Source organism: Drosophila ananassae, chromosome 3R (assembly GCF_017639315.1).
Source record: "Drosophila ananassae strain 14024-0371.13 chromosome 3R, ASM1763931v2, whole genome shotgun sequence".
In the NCBI taxonomy this organism is placed as follows: Eukaryota; Metazoa; Arthropoda; class Insecta; order Diptera; family Drosophilidae; genus Drosophila; species Drosophila ananassae.
The window spans coordinates 24,194,602-24,214,714 of NC_057930.1; the positions used below are offsets into that span (position 1 = coordinate 24,194,602).

Consider the following 20,113-nt stretch of genomic DNA (forward strand, 5'->3'; position numbering starts at 1 on the left):
GAAACAGCTGATTTGCACTACAGTGTTACCATACTTTTAGGGTGTACCAACGACCCCACATCCCCCCTGCTCCATACCATTCACACGTGAAGCGAAATCAAAACAACAAATTGGACAGGGTCGGGTATTGTGTATTATGCAAGCGATTCCTGTGTGAAAACTGCCGAATACTTCGATAACTCGAGGCGATTTGCAGGGATACGAGTCAACAACATTGACATGTACCGTTTGCTGACCGCCAATCGAGCGGGCGCCGTCCGCAGGGCCATCCGAGCGCCACACACTGCCCATCCAACAACAACGCAAAATGCGGTGTGCTGCGACTGCGGCGGTTTTGCGCCTCAGAATTTCGTCAATTATCAGCAGTATTATCAAATGTTGTACCGCCAAACGCCGGCCGGTGAGTTGCGGGAGTAGGGAAGAGTGGTCCAAGACATTTACTTAACCGGCCATGTGCTTTCTATTTGCAGTCACTTCAGCTGCTCCCCCAACCACTACAGCGGTTCGTCCACAGACAACAACACCCACCCAAACAGATGCCCTGGAACAGGCCAAAAAAAAGAGAATGCGCAAGCCACGATATGCCAAATATGTGGAGCTTCTGGAGGGTAAGAGATTTTACAGAGTCCTTCTTACTTGTGTAATAATGTCCTTATACTTCTTCTCCAGTCACCGAGCAGGCCATCAGTGAACGCCGGTCGCGAGTGAAACGATTAAAGTCTAAAAAGCTAGCCGAGTTTATACAGAAAACCCAGCAGCAGATCCTGGAGAGACGTGCCCGGGAGGACAGGAAGGATAAGAAGACCAAGACCGCCATGGAGCTGCCACAAAGACAACCTGTGGAGTATCAGAAAATCGATATAGACACGCTGGACGGATCTCTCCTGGAGTCTGGCATTTATGACGACCGACCTATGCTGTTCTTTGGCAAGGACAAGTACACCAAGAGGGTTATAGCCAACCCGGATGAGGTGCAAAATATCCTCAAGAGCTTCCACAACTTTCGCGACATAATTGAGAGCATGGGAAATGAACAAATGGAAGCGGACTTTGGGTGGGTTCTAATCGAATGTAAAAGATTTCTTTGTTAATTGGTTAACTTCTGTTTCAGGCTAACAAATTCGAAAGCTTTGGCGGAGGAAACAGAACCGCACGATCCTTTCGAGGCCATTGAACCCTACATTAATCCCCTGGACAAAAGCAAACCCTCTTCGGTAACGGCGGTGGCTATGCCAAGCGCCACTTCAGTGACTACCAAGTCTAAAAAGCGGTAAGTTATAACTGAAATTGGATTAGAGCGATACTAACTTGCCCCTTCCTATAGTTTCAAGAGCAAGGTGCATGTCAACGAGGAGCAGGAGCGCCTGGCCAAGCAGCGAGCTCTACACATGAACCTAAACACCTACTTGAGTGTCTGCGTTTCCGCGAATATGTTAAGCCGGGCACTGTCCACCATAATGGCGTACCGAGGGCGGGTGAAAAAGAGTTCCTTGCCCCATTTCTCAGAGGGCCTCATCACCATCGATCTCTACAACATCCTGCTGCACGGGTACGCGGGCAAGGGATACTTTGAGCGATGCCAGGAGCTCTTTGGACTAATTGAGGAAGACGGCCTGTCGTTTAATGAGCAGACCTATGCAGCCATTTTCGAGTGCCTGGGTCGGGTTGAATCAGATGAGGAGAACCTGCAGCACATATCCGATTATATTAATCAAGCGGAGGCTGCAGGAATCAGCCTAAACCAAATCATGGATCGTTCCAAGTTTGTTGCCGATCAGCGGGATATAGCTCTGGATGCCATTCGTCGACTGCGTCCCGAGTTCACACCCGTTTATGAGCCACCGCAGCTGGGTTACGATAACGAGCTACTGAACCACCTCAACGAGCACCTAACTTCGAAAAAGGAGCCGGACTACGCCATAATGAACTCCAAGTACGGTTACACCAAAGAACAGTTGGAGCAGCTTGCTCGAGATCAGCTCCAAGTGGAGCTGGACGGCTGCATCACCATCAAATCAATTGAGAAATCGAAGGAGTTTGCCAATGCCAAGCTATGCGTAAGGGCTACTATTTTCTTTTTATTTATTTCTTGAAAATAACTAATTAAAATATCTTTCAGAGAGAGAAACTCAACGATCTGGAGCAGACATGGCGCAAACAAATATCCGCTGCCATTGTCAGAGATCTCAATACCCTTCGCGTTCAGGTTCGCTTCAAACCACACGGCTACATGAACTACTACACCTACCTGAAGACCATGGACACCTCGCACTTCGTGGATATTCTCATCAAGGAGCTGTACAAGTTGGCTGCTGGTTCGGAGACATTCAGTCCGACGGTGGGGCAGCTGTACAAGGAGCTGGGACAGAAAGTTCAGCAACGCTATCAGATCGAACAGAAGAAACAGAATGGGACGCTGGAAAAGATTGGCGAGATCTACAGTTCCTATTGCGATATATGGGACAGCGGGAAGACGCAGGACAACACTCGGCAGGCATGGCAGCGTTTGGTGCACGAACAGCGGACAAGTGGCCCCAGTATGGATCAGCCGGAGGTACCATGGCCATCGAATGTCCTCACCGGAGTGGGTCGGTTCCTGTACAACATCCTGATGCGCGACATTAAGATTGATTCTCACTTGATGCGCACCAAGAGTAAATCCAAGACAGCGTCACAGCCTCAAAACTTGCTGCCCGCCTTCTACACTCTCTTCCGGAATCAGGGACGCCTTGTCAAAGAGGAAGTTAAGCCACATCCGGTCCTGGCCAGATTGCTGCGCGCCTCGCGACAGCAGACGCTGACCTTTGACTCGAATCTGGTGCCTATGCTGTGTCCCCCGCAACCGTGGAGTACCCCGCACAACGGTGGCTACTTGCTCAACAAATCAGAGCTGATTCGCCTGCCCCACCAGGCGGTCCAGCAGTGGGAACGTATCCGTGCCTCCAATCCCCAGCAGCTATACCCCGCTCTGGACTCCCTCAACCAGTTGGCCAGCGTCCCATGGCGCGTTAACACTCAGCTATTAGATGTCATCATCAAGGTCTTCCAGAATGGAGGCGATGCTAAGCTGGATGTGCCCCAGCCGCCTAGTTCCCTGCCTCCACTGTCCAGTTTGCCGCCCAAGAATGCCGAGGGCAGTAATGTTTCCAACGCAGATCGGGCGAAGCAGTTCCGGGACAAGTTGGTGCACCGAAGAAGGCAGGCGGAGATGTACAGCTTGTGGTGCGATGCCCTCTATCGGTTGTCCTTGGCGCAGCATGTAAGTAATATTATTTTTTAACTTAAGAAAACAATATTTATTTCGTAATATTTTTAGTTCCGTGATAAAGTCTTCTGGCTGCCGCACAACATGGACTTCCGTGGGCGGGTGTATCCAGTGCCACCGCACCTTAACCACCTTGGATCCGATCTGGCGCGTTCCATGCTCATCTTCGACCAGGCTCAGCCTTTGGGTGTGGATGGTTTCAGTTGGCTGAAGCTGCACTGCATCAATCTGACTGGCCTGAAGAAGCGAGACTCGGTCAGAGAGCGCCTGCTCTACGCGGAGGAGATCATGCCAGATATTCTGGACTCTGCCGACAATCCCCTCACCGGTCGGATGTGGTGGGCCAAATCGGATGAGCCGTGGCAAACTCTAGCCTGCTGCATGGAAATCGCCAATGTCCATCGCTCCCCGGATCCAGCTGCATATCTCAGTCGCTTCCCGATTCACCAGGATGGCTCCTGTAATGGACTCCAGCATTATGCGGCGCTGGGAAGGGATCAGGCGGGTGCCTGCAGTGTTAACCTGGCGCCATCGGCTATACCGCAGGATGTGTACAGCGCAGTAGCCGCTCTGGTGGAGAAGAGTCGCAAAGCCGATGCTCAAAATGGTCTGCACGTGGCAGAAGCTCTGGCGGGATTCGTGCGGCGTAAGGTTATTAAGCAGACAGTGATGACGACTGTGTATGGCGTTACTCGTTACGGAGCTCGTCTCCAGATAGCCCGTCAGCTGAAAGACATCGACGAGTTTCCCAAGGACTGGGTGTGGCCAGCGTCTACCTACTTGACCACCAAAACCTTCGAGAGCCTGCGCGAAATGTTCACCTCGACCCGTGAAATCCAAGATTGGTTTACGGAGTGCGCCCGTCTGATTTCTGGCGTTTGCAGCCAGAACGTGGAGTGGGTTACCCCCCTGGGTCTGCCGGTAGTTCAGCCGTACAATCGCCAGGATGTAAAGCACACCGCTCGCACCGGACTGAAAGTGACTGCCAATTTGTCGATGGACATGTACGAGCGGCCCAACATCCTTAAGCAGAAGAACGCCTTTCCGCCAAATTTCATTCACTCCCTGGACTCCTCGCACATGATGCTCACCTCGCTCCATTGTGAGCGGCATGGCATCACCTTTGTGTCCGTCCATGATTGTTTCTGGACGCATGCCAACACAGTGCCGGATTTGAATCGGATGTGCCGGGAGCAGTTTGTGGCCCTCCACTCGCAGCCCATCCTGGAACAGCTGTCCGAGTTCATGCGACACACCTACAGCTTTAAGGAAAAGTGAGTTAAAGCGAAGTAAACTTAACTAACTTTTAATAATATTTATTTTAATCTTATAGCGACTTCACAAACGATGGTTCCGTGGAAGACTTGTCCAAGCGCCAGCTGAACCGCACCCTCAAACAAATGCCCCAGAAGGGAGACTTCGACCTGCGCAACGTACTCGACTCTGTGTACTTCTTCAGCTAAAAAGACACCTCAAAGAACAAGAACAGTGCCTATTTTTAATCTTAGTCATTAGTGTAACTTATCATAGCTGTTATAATTGTTGAACGGAGCTGCTTTTAAAACCAAAAAGATTTGAGAAAAAGCTTAAAAGGCGAAATGCCAATTGTGATTTTGTAACCATTTACTGCAGAAAATTGGTAATAAAAATGATTATTAAAATGTTTCGAAAAATATAATTTGCATTCATTTAAATTCTTCTATTTCTTAATGTAGATTGAGATTGGTCCGTAATTTATAAATGGTATATTATATTATTATAAAAATGAAGTGAAAAACTTTTTTTAAAAAATTAAAAGAATATCGTAAAAGCTGTTTCCATTTTTTCACTTTTTCTAGAGGAAAAAGTTCATAACTTTGCCAATATTTGTCAGAATCTGATATGTTATACCTTTCCGATCTTAGATAATCGAGTACTATCATTCTCTATCAAAATCTGTCCAACTAAAATTTTACCCTTTTTTTGCAATTTTTCAAAGGGGTAACATCATTATTTTGGCCAAAAATTGGACCAAATTTTTTTTATTTCCATTTTTCCATATTTTGATGTAGATCGATGGGGATTTAAGTTCTGATTCATAATTGGTATTCGGTTTATTAATCGGTAGCGAAATGGTTAAAATATTCACTAAAAAGGGAGTCAAAAATTTAGATTTTTTAAGTTAAAAGAATATTGAAAACGCTTTTCCAATTTTGTCGCTTTTCGTAGTGAAAAAAGTGCATAACTTTCCTTATACTTGTCAGAACTTGAAATGTTATACCTTCCTGATCTTATATCATCGAGGACTATCATTCCCTATCAAAAACTGGCCATCAAAAATTTGACCCGATTTTCGAAATTTTTCAAAGGGGTAATTTGGTCTAAAATCGATCAAAAGTTTTTCCCTCCCAAATTTCTCTTTTTTTGATGCAGATCGAGGGGGATTGAAGCCCTGATTCATAAATGGTAATCCCTTTCCAAATCGGATCAAAATCGGCTGAAATATTGGATAAAGGGTGTCTCAGTTCCTTCACTCCCGAAAAAAGATATGACCCTCAGTAAGGGTATCAGAACACCACTCCCGGATTGGCCCGGTTTGGTCCACTTTCGGCCACTTTCGTTTTCACTCAATGGCTTGCCTTTGAGTGCTTTTTGAGAGGAGCCAGCACACCTACACGGTGGGAATCCCTCCACCCCCATTACATGCTCGGTTGTGGTGCCTCTGCTACTGCCTCAGCTACTGGGGCTTCTGCTACCGGCGACCGGCGACGTCGTCGTCGTCATCCGTCGGCTTTCTTTGGCCACTCAGCTGTGCTCTCATTTCGTGGCTCGGCTGGCGATTCGCTTCCGATGTGCCGCTCAGTCTGAAAAGTGGCGCGTCGAGAACGCATCGTATTCCGTATTCCGTGTTTCGAATTCCGAGCTGAAAATCAAGCGTGCTCCGAGGGAATTCCACTAGAATCTGCATCGGTATCAGCATTCGACATCGGCATCTGCATCAGCTGCACCACTTGCACCGTGTCCAGGTCGCACAGGTGGATCGCTCAGGTAACGAGAGTGGCTGCGGTTGCAGCACCACCAGCAGCAGCAACAAAGGCCACTGGCTCGATTAGCATTTTATCGCACCTCTTCAGCATAATGGGTAACTGATCCGCGATGCAGGGAGTGAAGTGCTGCCAAGGGTGTGATGCATTTTGTTTTTTTATTTCAACCACAAAAGTGCAGTGCAAATTAAATTCGAGCAAGACACTAACCAGCCCCCCACACTAAATACTTTTCTGTTTGCTCCGCAATTCGTGCTCTTTGTTTTTCAATGTTTTTGTATTACTCAGGCATTTTCGGAAATTTTCCTCCTCCTTCTCAGATGTTCCTCAAGAGATATTGTATCTTTGGGATACGTTCGTGTGTGTCGCCTCTTGTTTGGGTAATTGCAAGTGAATTGTCCGAGTTGCAATTGATAAACGAGCTTCCATAAACGGATAAAGGAGCTATCTGGGTGTCGGTCTTATCACCACAGAATATCGCATTAAAACTAATTCAATTACAGGGCGAGTGTGTGATGTGTGTGTGTGTGCCTGGGCATGCAAATTAGAAGGCATAATAACAACACCAGGCCAGAGAAGAGCATCAACAGAATCAGGAGCAGTGGCAGTGTACACATATATATAGATAAAAAACAGTTTGTAATTGGGCCAAAGTTTCGCAACACAGCAAAGGGGGCTGGGTGCTGGGTGCTGGGGGTTGTCCAACAAAGTTGGAACTCAGTTTTCTGTTCGTGATAATGCCATAATTGACAGCCTGTGGACGGGTTTGATTGAATTTACATCGGCAAATTGAGTTGCAAATGAGTTTTGTTCAGGCAGTGACAAAATTGCTAAATAGTCTGTGATAAAACCTGATAAAAGCCCCAACACCATTCCAGTTAAAAGCGTTCAACAATCGGGGAAGTAATTGATTGAAGTGATTTGTTTCTCCAACAAGCAAGAAGAACAAAGCGTGAACCCCCGTGCGTATACGTAATATTTAAGATTTGCCAGAGCAGAGCAGGGCACACAACACACAAATGATACCTGTCAGCAAGTAATAACTTTTGATAAAGACCCAGTAGCACGATTTCAATTAAAAACAGTTAACAATCGCCACAAAATAGGGAAATGTGTTTTATGGGCCAACCGTGCGTATGCGTAACCCGAGCGTATGTGTGCGTAGCGCCATAAGTTACGGCCGTAAAAGTGTTCAAGTCCCGGCTCATATAATTCCGACCCGGGCACTTCCCATTTCCGATTTCCCTGCCTACCATCTTTAACCATTTAGGCCCATATTTTTCCGGTGTGCGAGCATCGCGCATTGTATTCGGGTTTAATGGAAAAAGTGTGTCCATGCCGCAGATGGGTTATTAACCATTTTGCCACACTGGAAATGGCCATTTAAATTTATAGTCCGTGCGGCCGGCCATGTGGCGTGCAGCACGATGTTGCAAGGCTAAGGATGGAGTGGTTAAGTCATCATGATTGCGATGCATACGAAAATGTTATGTGACCATATATTGGGTGTTAACTGTAGGTGTATAGTTTTATTTTATTTGTAAAGCTTTACGGGCCTTAAGAGCCTTAAAAAGAGATAAAGTTTGAGATAAATCCAGTGTCTGGATGCTCTTATTTTTCCAGTCTCTGATCTTGAAGCATTTTTGTAAACATCTCGGAAGCTCCATCTCCTACAAAATATTTACAAATACTATGGCCTTTATGGCCTGGAATAGTTTTTGGAAAAATGCACAGAAATGTACAAGTTATGGATCAATAATTTAGGCAATGTCAGAGCTGTCAATGCCAGTGCTCTTCACTCCATCACCACCATTTATCATAACCACTACGAGCTCTAGTCATTTATAATCCCGATCCCGAGTGGAACAGAAAAAGATGCCGTGACTCAGCAGTGCTCTGAATTCGCTATGCGAACACATTATTATTTATTGCATATTTAGTTGGAATGCTCTGTATTCCCGATAACTTTCCAATTCATTGTCAAAAAAGGATTTTCCCGAGCTGGCTGACACAGCCCTGGGGCAGGAGATAAGAAGTCAGTCAACTACAAGCCCGCCAGCTGTCAAAGCCACCTACCACTTGCCCCCTCCTCCAGTTTACAGCCCAACGACCCGGGCCGCCACCCACCCACCAGCCTTGCGTGAGCCGGGGGCATTATCGGGCACAGAATGTGAAAGCAAGTCAAGTGCGAGTGCAGCCAGAGATTATGCTGTTTTGGTAGCTCACTTTTGGTCAGAACTATGTACTGAGGACACTGGAAAAGTATACTATATAGTCCTTCCAGTATAAATATTCCACTCAAATGGTAATATTTCCTCACCATTAAAGGGATACCCAGAACTCTCATTGAATTAATATTATTTTTAATAAAAAAAACTTATCTGCAAAATTTAAATATAGCTTCCTTAATGACTCAGTATCAGTTGAAGCCCTTGTATTTATTCATAAAAGTATTTTTGGAATACTTTACATTTATAGAATGATATTTCTTTCTCTGTAATCACCACTCAGTAATTTCCCCATTTATCATTCGGTCGCCCAACGTGAGTAATTAGTAACAATACAAACAACAACAAAAAAACACAAATCAGACAATCTGAATCAAGAAAGCCTATATTGCTCCCCCCCTGGTCTTAGTTTTTTGGCCCTATTCCTGCACTCCATTTCGACTGCATTGATTTCCACTTTGCCAGGTGGCTGGCTCTATTTCTTTTTCGTTACTGTTATTTATGAATTCGAATTAATGTACCGTTAGCATGCACAACAACACTTTCAGCCAGGAACTGGGGACAGGGACTTGGCCAATGCCAATGCCACAATTCCACTACCAACCGCCTCACTTTGTTTGGCTAAATGCGGCGTTGTCGTCCATTTTGGGTGCCATTATTACGACCGTTTCCGTTTGGAGATTTCCGGTGATTATTTCCATGCTGGCTGCCACGGCAAGTGAAAGTGAATGGGAAAGTGAAAGGAGCTCCTAGGAGCGCTAGGATGGCTAGGATTCCGGAGAGGGCCACCCATTCCGGAGGGTGGTGGCTTGATTGAATTAAGCACGAAGCGATCCCGGCCAGCAATTCATAATGACACGCAGCCTAATTATGCTCCGCACAGCTTGTGGCCCAAAACACCTGCCCCACTTACCCTAATTGAAATTGATTGCGATGGAATACCAGGCTCTGAAGGTTCTCGCTCTGGGTCTGTAGTTCCTCCACATTCATACCGATTCGGAGACTCAAAATTCAACATGACAGCCAAACAATCAATGGCCCCGGAATGCACTTGTTATTGCCGCTGATGTTTCCAATCGATTGGAAGTAACACAGTGCCAAAAATTTATATTCCCTGCCCTCCGGGGCCAGAAGAGAAGGCAGTCTGTTTTTATCGTTTTCTGAAATATTAAAGGCATGTCAAAACAATGCGCCAAAGGCGGCTCAATAAATGATACGATACGACAGGGCAGGGCGAGTTTCAGAGGGCAGAGTGGAAGGTGGGATAGCCACGACCCGCACGAACATATGACAGAGCACAGGAATGAGATACCTCCGTACTCGGAGGCAGAAGCTACTAATGCAAAGCCGCAGAGAAGCCAACTGGCGGAAATACTAGTAGAAAACAAATAAAAGCAGAAACCAGAACAGGAAAGAAGACAAATTAAATTGTGACAATGCGAATGGCTAATACACTTGGCAGATCAGAAAGTAATACTTACTTTGTAGAGTTTTTAAGGGGAATTTCTCTTACATATCATGCTAATAATAAGTATTTTTTATCCTCCGATTTTTCTGCACGAAAAGATTTTCTAAGCCAGAAAGGTTACTGATTCTAGATAGTAAATTCCATTATATTATAATAAATTAAATTAAAAACAAATAAATTAAAAACCTTTTCATAAATTTTTGTTTTTAAAGGTATATTTGAGTTTTTAGAACTCTTCCATCATAGCTCATGTACCTTTTCTATATTTCTTTAAGTTTTAAAAGAATTTTCCAAGTTAGTAATCGTAGAAACTTTCCTAAAAACTCATACAAGCTATTATGGCTTGGCGGAATATTTGCATTTTATGTTTTATTTTCCCGCCCAGTACCATCTGCATGTTGACACTTTGCAACTTTCTTTCACGGCCAATGGAACAAGCTCTTACAGCCATGTTAACATGGTCACTGGCTCCCATCTCCCACCTTAGCCAAGGTCGGCCAGAGGTTGGAGCTTATGAATATGCAGATATAGCGATACTGCTCCGATAGTAATCTGCGAACATATCTCAAGTCTTCAATCTTTAATCTTCAATCGGCAAGTCAAGCAACTTTTTTTAGGGTATGACTGACTGACATATGAAAAAAAAACAACGGAGGAGGAAAATAAAAATTGTAACAAGTTGAACGTGCTGCTGAGCTGGGCATTAATAGGTTTTTGACTTGCCATAAAAACGACACACACATCCCCTTACCCAGAGCCACAACAGAGTTGTCTATTCTATTTTCTGGGGCATGATAGCCAAGAAAATCCGCTCCAGACTACATAGAGCTTAAATTGCTCGTTGGCCTTTAAAAAATGATTTGGCCAAAAAAAAAAACAAAATGATAGAAGCAGAAATACAAACACAGACGTAGATGTTCACGTAACTCGATTCAGTTCAAGTTGAACATTTTTTGGCAGGTCTTGGGCCTTGATTAGGTTCGCCAGCACCATCGCCTAGCCGGGCCATTGCCGGCCCATTGAGGGCCCATTGAAGTTGCTCTTGTAATTGGCCTGTTGCGGGTCTGTGGCTAATAGCATTTGGCCCGTAATTGGCCGGCGATGGGTTGGTTGGGAAATTAATGCGATTCTCCTGCACCGAGAGCGGACGTTGCCATGCCACTTAATAATTATCATGGGATTTCATCTACCCGAAAATAAAAAATATAAAATAAAATGAGACTTGACGCAATTAGGTTTGTTCACATCGTTTTTCAAACATTTTTGGAGACAATATTTGGTGGGAGCTTTGGGGAAGTTACGAAAAAGGTGAAACTCACTAAACGAACTCTTTTGTTTTCCATCCGCTCAAGCTTTTAATGGGAATTGAATATTTATGAAAAAATTAAAAGTCAATCAGAAGTTGTAGTTCGCAAAAAATAGTTTAATTGAAGTGTGAATCAATTAATTGATTTTAATTGAACCAAACCACAAACAAGAGCCACAAACACTTTTTCAAAAGAGTTCCATTAATTGTGATTAATATGCGTCGGAATAAATTACATTTTTCTATTTTTTTTGTGAATATTAATTTAATTTCCGGTGTGTACTTGATATATCCTTGGGTCCTTGGCTCTACCTGTTACATGTCCCTCGAGCTTCGCTGTCAGCCTTGAACTCTGAAGGGTAAACAAATTTGTTATCAGTTTACTTTACATTTTTCTATTTCTTGGGACGTTTGTGTATTTCCATTGAAGTCTATTCATTTGTTCATCAGATACTGCCATGTATTGGTATATTGACGAGATGTTTTTTGTACACAAGTTGGATGGAAGTATTGTTGGAAGTTCCATTGAGAATCCATTAACATTCCTTCGGCGAGCAATCAATTTTGTGTGCTTTCTCGTCCTTCACTTATCTATTCAATCAGAAAGTCGACCTCAGTCACAAGTCCCTCAACCTCAACCTCAACCCATCCCGTTTTCAATTTTCTATTTTTTTTTCCTATGCCCCGAATTGAACATTTTAAGCTTACGGTGACTCCTTCAACTTGTTTACCCGTTCCTAGCCCCCCGAAGCATACGAGCGTTTTTTTCAAAAATTCATTTTTCTCAGCATTTTTCTATTTGCCCAACTGCCTGGTACTGCCGCTGGTACTCTGGCACTTTTGGGGGGGAGTAGCCTGCAGTCTTTTTAAATTTTGGACTTGTGGCTATTTGCATTGCTACTCGTAGTTTCTCTGCTTTTCATTTCCATGGGTTTTCCATGGAATTTTCTTGTTGCTCTTCCCCCAAATCACTCTATCTGGCCGGCTCTATCTCCCACAAGCGTTTACTTTTTTCCACCGTTCGCTTGCTATTTTATTTGCTGATTTAATCGCGTCTTGAAGCTTCCTTCCTGTGACTGATTCCGGAGAGGGTTGGACCTGAGGAGGGATCGAGCGGAGCCATGTTTATAGGCTAGTGGCATTTTGTGAGGCGTAGTTGCCGACACGCGCACACAGTCTCATAATCAAATGTCGGGTAATGTGCTGTGAGGCAATCTATAACCACGGGCCATGCAACAGCTTGCCCCGGAACGTAGCAAATGGCAGGGGGCAGATGGCAGAGGGGACATAGCAAATGGCAAGTGAAAGATGAGAAAATGATTACGAAACTCAAGTGGCGAGAAAAAAATGAAGATGTTTCGAGAATAATATAAACACGAGTGTCTTATCGATATTGCACGGGGATTCTGGGAATTCATAGTTCATTTCGATAAAAGGGATCCATGAATATTGAGAGCTATTGATAAAGAGACGACACTTTTAATAAAGACCTGAATTCCCAGAAGATGTTAGAAAGGTTAGAATATAGAGGCATGTTTCATTAGATTCTTATCATGGGTTTAGGACTCTCTATTCCCTAAGCCGCATCGAGATTAGCCATTACATCATAATCACACTAGTTGGCAAACAATTTAAGGCTGAGCCCACTTAACCAAATGATGTAATTATCGCATCACTTGTCCAAACTGAGAAAGTTTGCTTCCGAATGCCAAGTTTCTTGGATTCTCCTTGAGGAAATGGGCAACTCATTAATCCAATTAAACAGATCAATAAAGCAAAGGGTTACTGGCGAACCAAACTATCCACTGACTAGTGGACAGAGTAATGCCATAGTAAGAACGTCTTGGCCCTGCAACCCGCAAGTGTTGCAAATTGAGTAAGCCGGACTCATGAGGCATTGACCAGTCGTGTGGCAGACAGCACAAGTCTTTGACTTGATCTCCTTCTCGGTCGTGGGCTTGTTTATTTGTTTTCACTTTTCACGTTTTTCACTTTTCTATTTGCTTGTCTGTCCGAACAGAAGCAGTAACCGAGGCAGTGACACCCACAGAACCGAATACATATGCCAGCGACCAGTGTTTGCTCAATAAGTCAGCCCATGAGGGCGTCGACGGGGCGTATACTTGATGTTCTAGTTGAGTGAGACGTATACGCCCTGTGTGCTGTGTGCGCCTGGATATGTCAGGGTGTGCGCCACGCGAACAGACAACAAGTCGGTGGAATGTGTCGAAACTGTAATAATCAGCTTCAAGGCGAAATGAGTTGACAATTCTGGCTTACTTCCTCGCTTTCGGGCAACAAGAAATGGAGCACGTTACGGCACAGGAAAATTACACGAAATAAAAGGCTGTTCGCTTAAGGATCTCCTTCATCCCATATCTCTTGCGTATGTGTTATATACTCACAGCTTCCATTGCCGGTGGCAGGTGCCATTAAACAAACATTATACGTAAAGTTTTCGGTGCATCGAGTTTTTCACAGCAGCTGACAAGGGTTAAGGGTACGACACTAAGCCTCTAGGAGATGCCTCCAAGGCCAGTCCCCAGCCCCAGCCCCAGCCCCAGCCCCAGCCCCAGTCCCAGTCCCAGTCCCAGTCAGTCTCATCCGTTACCTCGACGTCAGACCCCTTGTCGCTCCTCGAAGCTTCTTATCAACCGAATTGAGCTCTCATTCGCACGCAGAAAATGAATTCCAAGGAAAAACACAAACAAATCCGAAGGGGAAAGTACACTCTAAATAATAATAGAACAACAATAGACTATTTTCCCATTAAATATTGAAGGTCTGGACACTTTGAAGTCTGTCACTTGAACTGTAACAGCTTAGTGTTCGGTCCAGACACCTGGAATAACAAGAATACCAATTGACAGATGCCCGCATCCCAAAAATAGAAACGAAAACACGGCCCGACGAGATTGATACGCTTTTTTTTTTTGGTTGAAACAAAAGGTAGTCTGACAAATGTGTGCGAAAACGATACAGATAAGCTGGTGCTAAAAGCATTGGCAAACATTTATTCTTCAGGCTTATTGAACTTATACCCCCCGATAGAGTAAAGTACAGTAGCTATAGCAAATATTTGTAGTACACATGTAGTGCGAAAGATTACCAGGGGAGTGAGTCTAGCGAGGTAGGGAGACTGCACTTAATGAAGTCTTCCCTGTACCCCATACCCGTAACGTCTAAATTGACTTTATTGTTGTGCAAATAGGCGATCTCTCCTGCTCCCCACCAGCCTGTCGCACTTCTTGTTAAGTACGTATTATAATAATATATTTACATACTCCCCCCGGGAGAGGCCCGACCGGAGGCCTACATAAGCATTCATTGCCAGTGCGTGCGTCTGCTCATTGTAGTACTTAAACGTTATAAATAAATAAAGCACGGCCGACGCTTTCCTCGCACACTGTAAACGCTCTATAAATATTTCATGGGCTCCCCCTAGTCGCAGGCACTGCCGCTGTCATTTAAATAAATAATTTTCAATAAGGTTTAAATAAATTAAGTGTAAATTGAATTAAATTTTTCGCATGCAACCCTCCATGTCAAGCCAAACGCAATTATTTGCCTTTCAATGTCCCTCCCTATTTCACCTAAAGGGTGAAATATGTATATTCTGTGGTTTTCACAAAAATTTTAAATATAAATCTCAGTGGTTGTGTTGATGGTTATGGCCATTTTTAATGTAAACATTTTCTGAATAAATATAACCATCCATCTGCACATATACTCACCCAGTTAGTTATGGCTATTTTTTTATAGAGAAGTTCAATAACTCTTGGAAAGTGTATAAAAATAGGTGTGAAAAAATATTCAAACAAACATAACAATATTTATCCTGTCAAAAGCAGGAAATATATTACAAATAATGGCATTAAAATAATGAAAACTCAATGTAAATAATATTGAAATACGTAAACAAAGTATTCTAATGAGAGAAAATTTAATTAAAGATAAATATGACCCAAGTTATCATGCCCACATCCTAATCACTCAGCCCAGATATAGCCTGAATTCTTAATTTGGCATTTTTTTGGCAACCATATACCCAATCCGCCGACGCATATCTGATAAGCCACGTTTACAAGCCGCTTATCTAAACATAATAAATTATATGGAAGCGCGATTTGTGAATGAACTTTTTCGCAAAAACGAAAATAATAAACATGGGAGCACTTACTCCATCAATGATAGCCATTCATTACCCTGAATATGGCCAATAAAAACCACAATCGGATATCGAGTTTATTTGCATTAGATCGAAGTCTCATGACAGACAAAATGACTAAATTTCCGAGGAAGCTAAATAGAATTTTAATATTATTAAAACGGCAAAGATAAACATAAATTTGTTATGTTATTAAAGGGAAGTGGAGAGATGAATTTATCCTCCCAGATGATTAATATTGTGTAAACCAGCAAGCAATTTGAAACGTTTGATTAAACAGCGAAGCATAAATCCAGTTTTATTAGGATTACAATGAATCCTGACGCAGGGATACTGGGAAAAAGGTTAGTCGCCTTCACGTTCATGACCGGTCATTAATCTTCAGCATTTTAACAGAATTTTCACGCATTTGCACCCAGATACCCGGACTGCTGATACCAGAACCCACCCAAAACCCACATCACATCCGTAATCCAGGCGTGTGCGAATTTCTGCTACTCCTTACCCCTTTTCCCTGCAGTCTTAAAGCTCCAAGCGAAAACTTTGCGAATTGCTGAAATGATTGTAAGAGCCACGAGCGCGTTTAATTAATATTAATTTGCATACCATGACTCTGACACTGACTGTGACTCTGACTCTGACTGTGACTGTGACGACACTGGAACTCACATGTGTATGTGATTCTGTTGGTCCACTGAATCCATTGCCGAAGGTTGCCAGTTGGGGCAACAAAGTGATCAATGGACCCAATCAAAAGCTCTGACACGTCAGCGAAGCGAGGAAATGCTACTTTGTATTTGGTTAGAACGAAGGTCTTTAAACTACTCTTTCTTTTAGGGAGCTCACTATTAATTCTTCTCATAATTCTTCTCTATTCTTTTAGCAAAAAACCTTAAACATTCAATATCTTTTTATAATATTTCTAAACAAAAATGTTAAACTAAAGCAGACTTGTAGAGAATAGAGCTCAAGCTGGCGCTCCCCCGGCAATGATTATATTATTTTTATGAGGGTGTACATGGGTATGGGGGTGTACTCTACGATGGCTCTATGGGTAGACGGGTGTGCGCCTTTTAATCGCCTCAATAGATTTGACATTCAGTTAACAGAAGCGTCGCCACGACCCAAAACAACAATAAAATTCAGAGTATTTCGCTTTTCGTCTGGGGGATTAAATAAAATAGACACTGGAATGGACGGCACTTGATGGCGCTTAGCGGTGCGTGGCTCATAATTTAACTTTTCAGCGGAAATTCCCACAAGGTGTTCTCTGGCTCCTCCCCACCTTCCCCACCTGGACAGAAGTGGAACTCAGGTGAAACAACCTGGGCACAAATTGCACACACGAGGCAGCAAAGAAGACAGCAACCAAAAAAACTCAAAAAAAAAAAGCGAAAATAAAAGCAATTTAAAATTTACGACATTCCACACTCATTACACCTTAAGGGTTTTGTTTTTTTTTTGTTCTCATACCTATGCTATATTGGTATATATTTTTTCGGTTTTGGCCATTCCGGGGGAATGGAAATGGTGTTGCGGTGGGCCACGCCCCCTGCGTCCAAGTGCGCCCATGCGAAATTTCGCGTACAACTTCCGCGCGACTTTTTTGGGTTTTTGTATGCAAATTTCCGTTTCTTGGCTCTTTGTTTTTGTGCTGGGAAATTTTGCGCTGTTGTCGACGTTTATTCTTGACTTGAGTTGAGTTGACTTGACTTGGGCTTGGCTTACAGCTGTCCGTGGAAAGAAAAACATAAAAAAAACACAGGCGGAGAACGAAGAACTAAACAAAACAATAGAGGTTGAAGCAGAAATTTTCCTGCCTTATCGAAATGTTTGTATAAAAGTGGCCAAGAGGTATGTTCTGGCCATTTCACCCCCGCATTCCATTCCCATTACCCGGACCCAGGCCCAGACCGGCCCAGCCATTCTACCGAGGTCCAAGTATTTGCATTATTCCTATACCCTGGCTCTCGCTATGGCTCTGACTCTGGCATCGGGGAATTACCTATAATGACGGTCACTTTGGTCTCCGACTGATGGATGACTTCCTGCGAGTGAGAATTTCACGATCATTAGGCAGCAAACTTCGCCTTAAATTGCAAAATTAAATTTGACATTTCCCGAAATGTAAGAAACATCAAACTGAATGCCTCATTTAATGCCCAGGAGCCTGTGATTCCGAAGAAATCATTAAAATGAATAAACATTGCTGTCTCTCTGGCTTCTTAGGCAACTTTGAAAACTTTTTCCACTCAAGTCTTATGAAAGAATTCTTATGAAAGAAGGCTTTTAAAGTTCATAGAATTCTCCCTAACAAATGACTCTTAAATTAATTTAATTAGTCTTCCATTTTGCAATTTAATTTTCATTAAATAAGAACTTTAGTTACCCAACTGGGTAACTCGCAGTCACTATTTTCTCGTTGCAGTGCAGGACTCTTGTTCTCATTGTCCTTGTTATTTGTTGTTGGTCTTGTAAGTGGCTCAAATAGAGGAAATGGAAGGGGGGTTCTGTAACGACATCGTTCAAGTTGAAGGACATAACTGAATTTTGGTTGTTGTAGCTGGAGTACTCTATGAAAGTTCTTTATGAATTTCAAATTGTAAATGCGAATGGAGAACTGAGAAATGAGAACTGAGGAGAAAAAACAGCAAAGGAATCCGTAATGACTCCCCGACTTTATGTTTTACGTAGAAACTAATTAATTACACGTGGAAATTGCCATAAATTCCCCCTTTTGCCAGCACTCCTTTCTCTCTAATTATTCCTTTTTATTTCAATTGGGTTTTCCATAATTCCATTTACTTATGGGGACTCTTACAATGTAGAAGCTATTTTACCCATGCAGATTTTCATCGATTTCTTGGTGGGTGAGGGTGGCGGGTGTTTATGATGATGATGTTGCACTGGTGACCAGACCACAACAAGTGTCCTTGCACTAGTTTTCCGTCTCATTTTGGAGCACTTTCTATTTATATTCATTGGCCTCTGGGCGGTCGGTCACAGCTGGCCAACAGCCTCCGCTCTTTTTTTTTTTTAGCCACTCCCCCACTTTATAAGCAAATTGCATTATGCGCTGTTTTGTTATTTTTAATCACAACATCCACGCACGATGTGCGATGTCTAATTTTGAATTGCATTCAAGCAACAGTCTGAGAGATATTTTCATCCAAAGGGGCTTTTAAGATCTCATCTCATCCCATGGCATTTGAACTTGAGAAGCCAAACAAGTGCCAAGTCCTTATAATTAATGCCTGCAGTTGAGCTTGACCCCAAAAATAGAAAGAGAATAATATTCAGAGGCTGATGCCAGAGAAGATGCCAGAGGAGGCAATCCTCTTATCCTTTAAGAATGTGGGGGAGGCATCGTTTCCAAGGACTAGCCATGCCTTAAATTGTGAAACTCTAAACCGTTTGTCTGCCTGATTTATGGGATGAGAAGCAGGGCCCAAATGGGTCAATTGGAATCTCTTGAAAATATTACATAAATTTATGGCCTCTACTCGAAGTGATAAATAATACTGGCTATTTGTTATTAAATTTAAATAGATCCCCTCAAAAGATGTAGTGGGGCTTGTAAGTGCGTCTCAATTGAATATATTAATGCAAATATTTGTCCATTTAATTAACGCAAGTGTGTAAGCAGATAATGGTAATTGCTGTGATGGCTTAATGGAAATCAATGTGCTGGCATGTTTATTCAAATTAGAGTCCATAATGGGCATAATGGAATGTTTAAATATGAACATATCGTGTGATTGAAATTGGCATGTAGGAGAGCCTTGTTGATTTTATGGAAGTACACATCTCGTAATTGGAATTTCCCAAGAATCGATTTCCTTGAAAATTAAATTGCCAATACTCGGTTGTATGTTTCAGATTTCTGAATAGTTCCTATAGCTTATGCATATACAAGTTGATGGATTTTGTGTGAAATAGACTGTTTTCTGCCACCGAGTTGTGACCCAGTTATGTGATTCCTTTCAGTTTTCCAGCCGAACAGAAGCTTGAAACGCAACACTCTCTGGGCCGTGTCTGGGCTCTTTATTTTTTGCCATCTCTATCTTACTGCCATCACTCAAATGGCAACAAAGTTACCAGAACTGAGTCGCTTCTGCTTTCGTTTGATATCAAATGCATTCATGTTTAGTTTTGTAATTAAAACTGTAATGCCACACACAGAGAGATACAGGGAGTGGGTGATGGGGAATGGGGTTAGGGTTGTCATTAGCATGCATATGTATGCGTGAAGGGGGGAGGCCAAGGTAGCCCCAACTCCAGGCCCAACCACACACCCACCCACCACCAGAGTCTGTTTCGGTTTGATAAGTGGGAGAGTGTAAAAATTTCGTTGCATACTTGCGAGCGTCGAAATGAAATTGCGGCTCCTGCGGCAGCTGTGACAGCTGGCACGAAATATTACGTATACGTCATACGTACTGTGTGCGAATGTAAATGTGAATTTAATTGTGCTACCCACACAGCCATGGCAAAAATAATAAGACCGACTTTCCAAATATTTATTTTTCATTAAAAACATGCAAGTAATTTTGATATTACATCTTTAATAACCTAAGATTAAGGATGGTTAGGCTGGTACTTTAAAAATAGTTTAAAGTTGAAGAAAAACTATTAAATCGCCTGCCACTGTGCCT

At 43.2% G+C, this 20,113-nt stretch overlaps 1 protein-coding gene across 1 annotated transcript; it reads left to right on the top strand.

Annotated features, from left to right (window-relative positions):
• Positions 1-2: 2 nt before the first annotated feature.
• Positions 3-4,940, top strand: LOC6497557 (DNA-directed RNA polymerase, mitochondrial). The gene is made up of 8 exons (XM_001961787.4): positions 3-400; positions 471-608; positions 670-1,054; positions 1,112-1,270; positions 1,325-2,057; positions 2,120-3,259; positions 3,317-4,539; positions 4,599-4,940. The coding sequence occupies exons 1-8, from the start codon at positions 220-222 to the stop codon at positions 4,726-4,728; spliced, it is 4,089 nt and encodes a 1,362-aa protein (XP_001961823.1). The 5' UTR covers positions 3-219; the 3' UTR covers positions 4,729-4,940.
• Positions 4,941-20,113: the final 15,173 nt, after the last annotated feature.

Coding starts and splice junctions, on each gene's coding strand:
- LOC6497557 (XM_001961787.4), top strand. CDS start 220: ATGTACCGTTTGCTGACCGCCAATCGAGCGGGCGCCGTCCGCAGGGCC. Junction 609..669: donor ATATGTGGAGCTTCTGGAGG/GTAAGAGATTTT, acceptor CTTCTTCTCCAG/TCACCGAGCAGGCCATCAGT. Junction 1,055..1,111: donor CAAATGGAAGCGGACTTTGG/GTGGGTTCTAAT, acceptor CTTCTGTTTCAG/GCTAACAAATTCGAAAGCTT.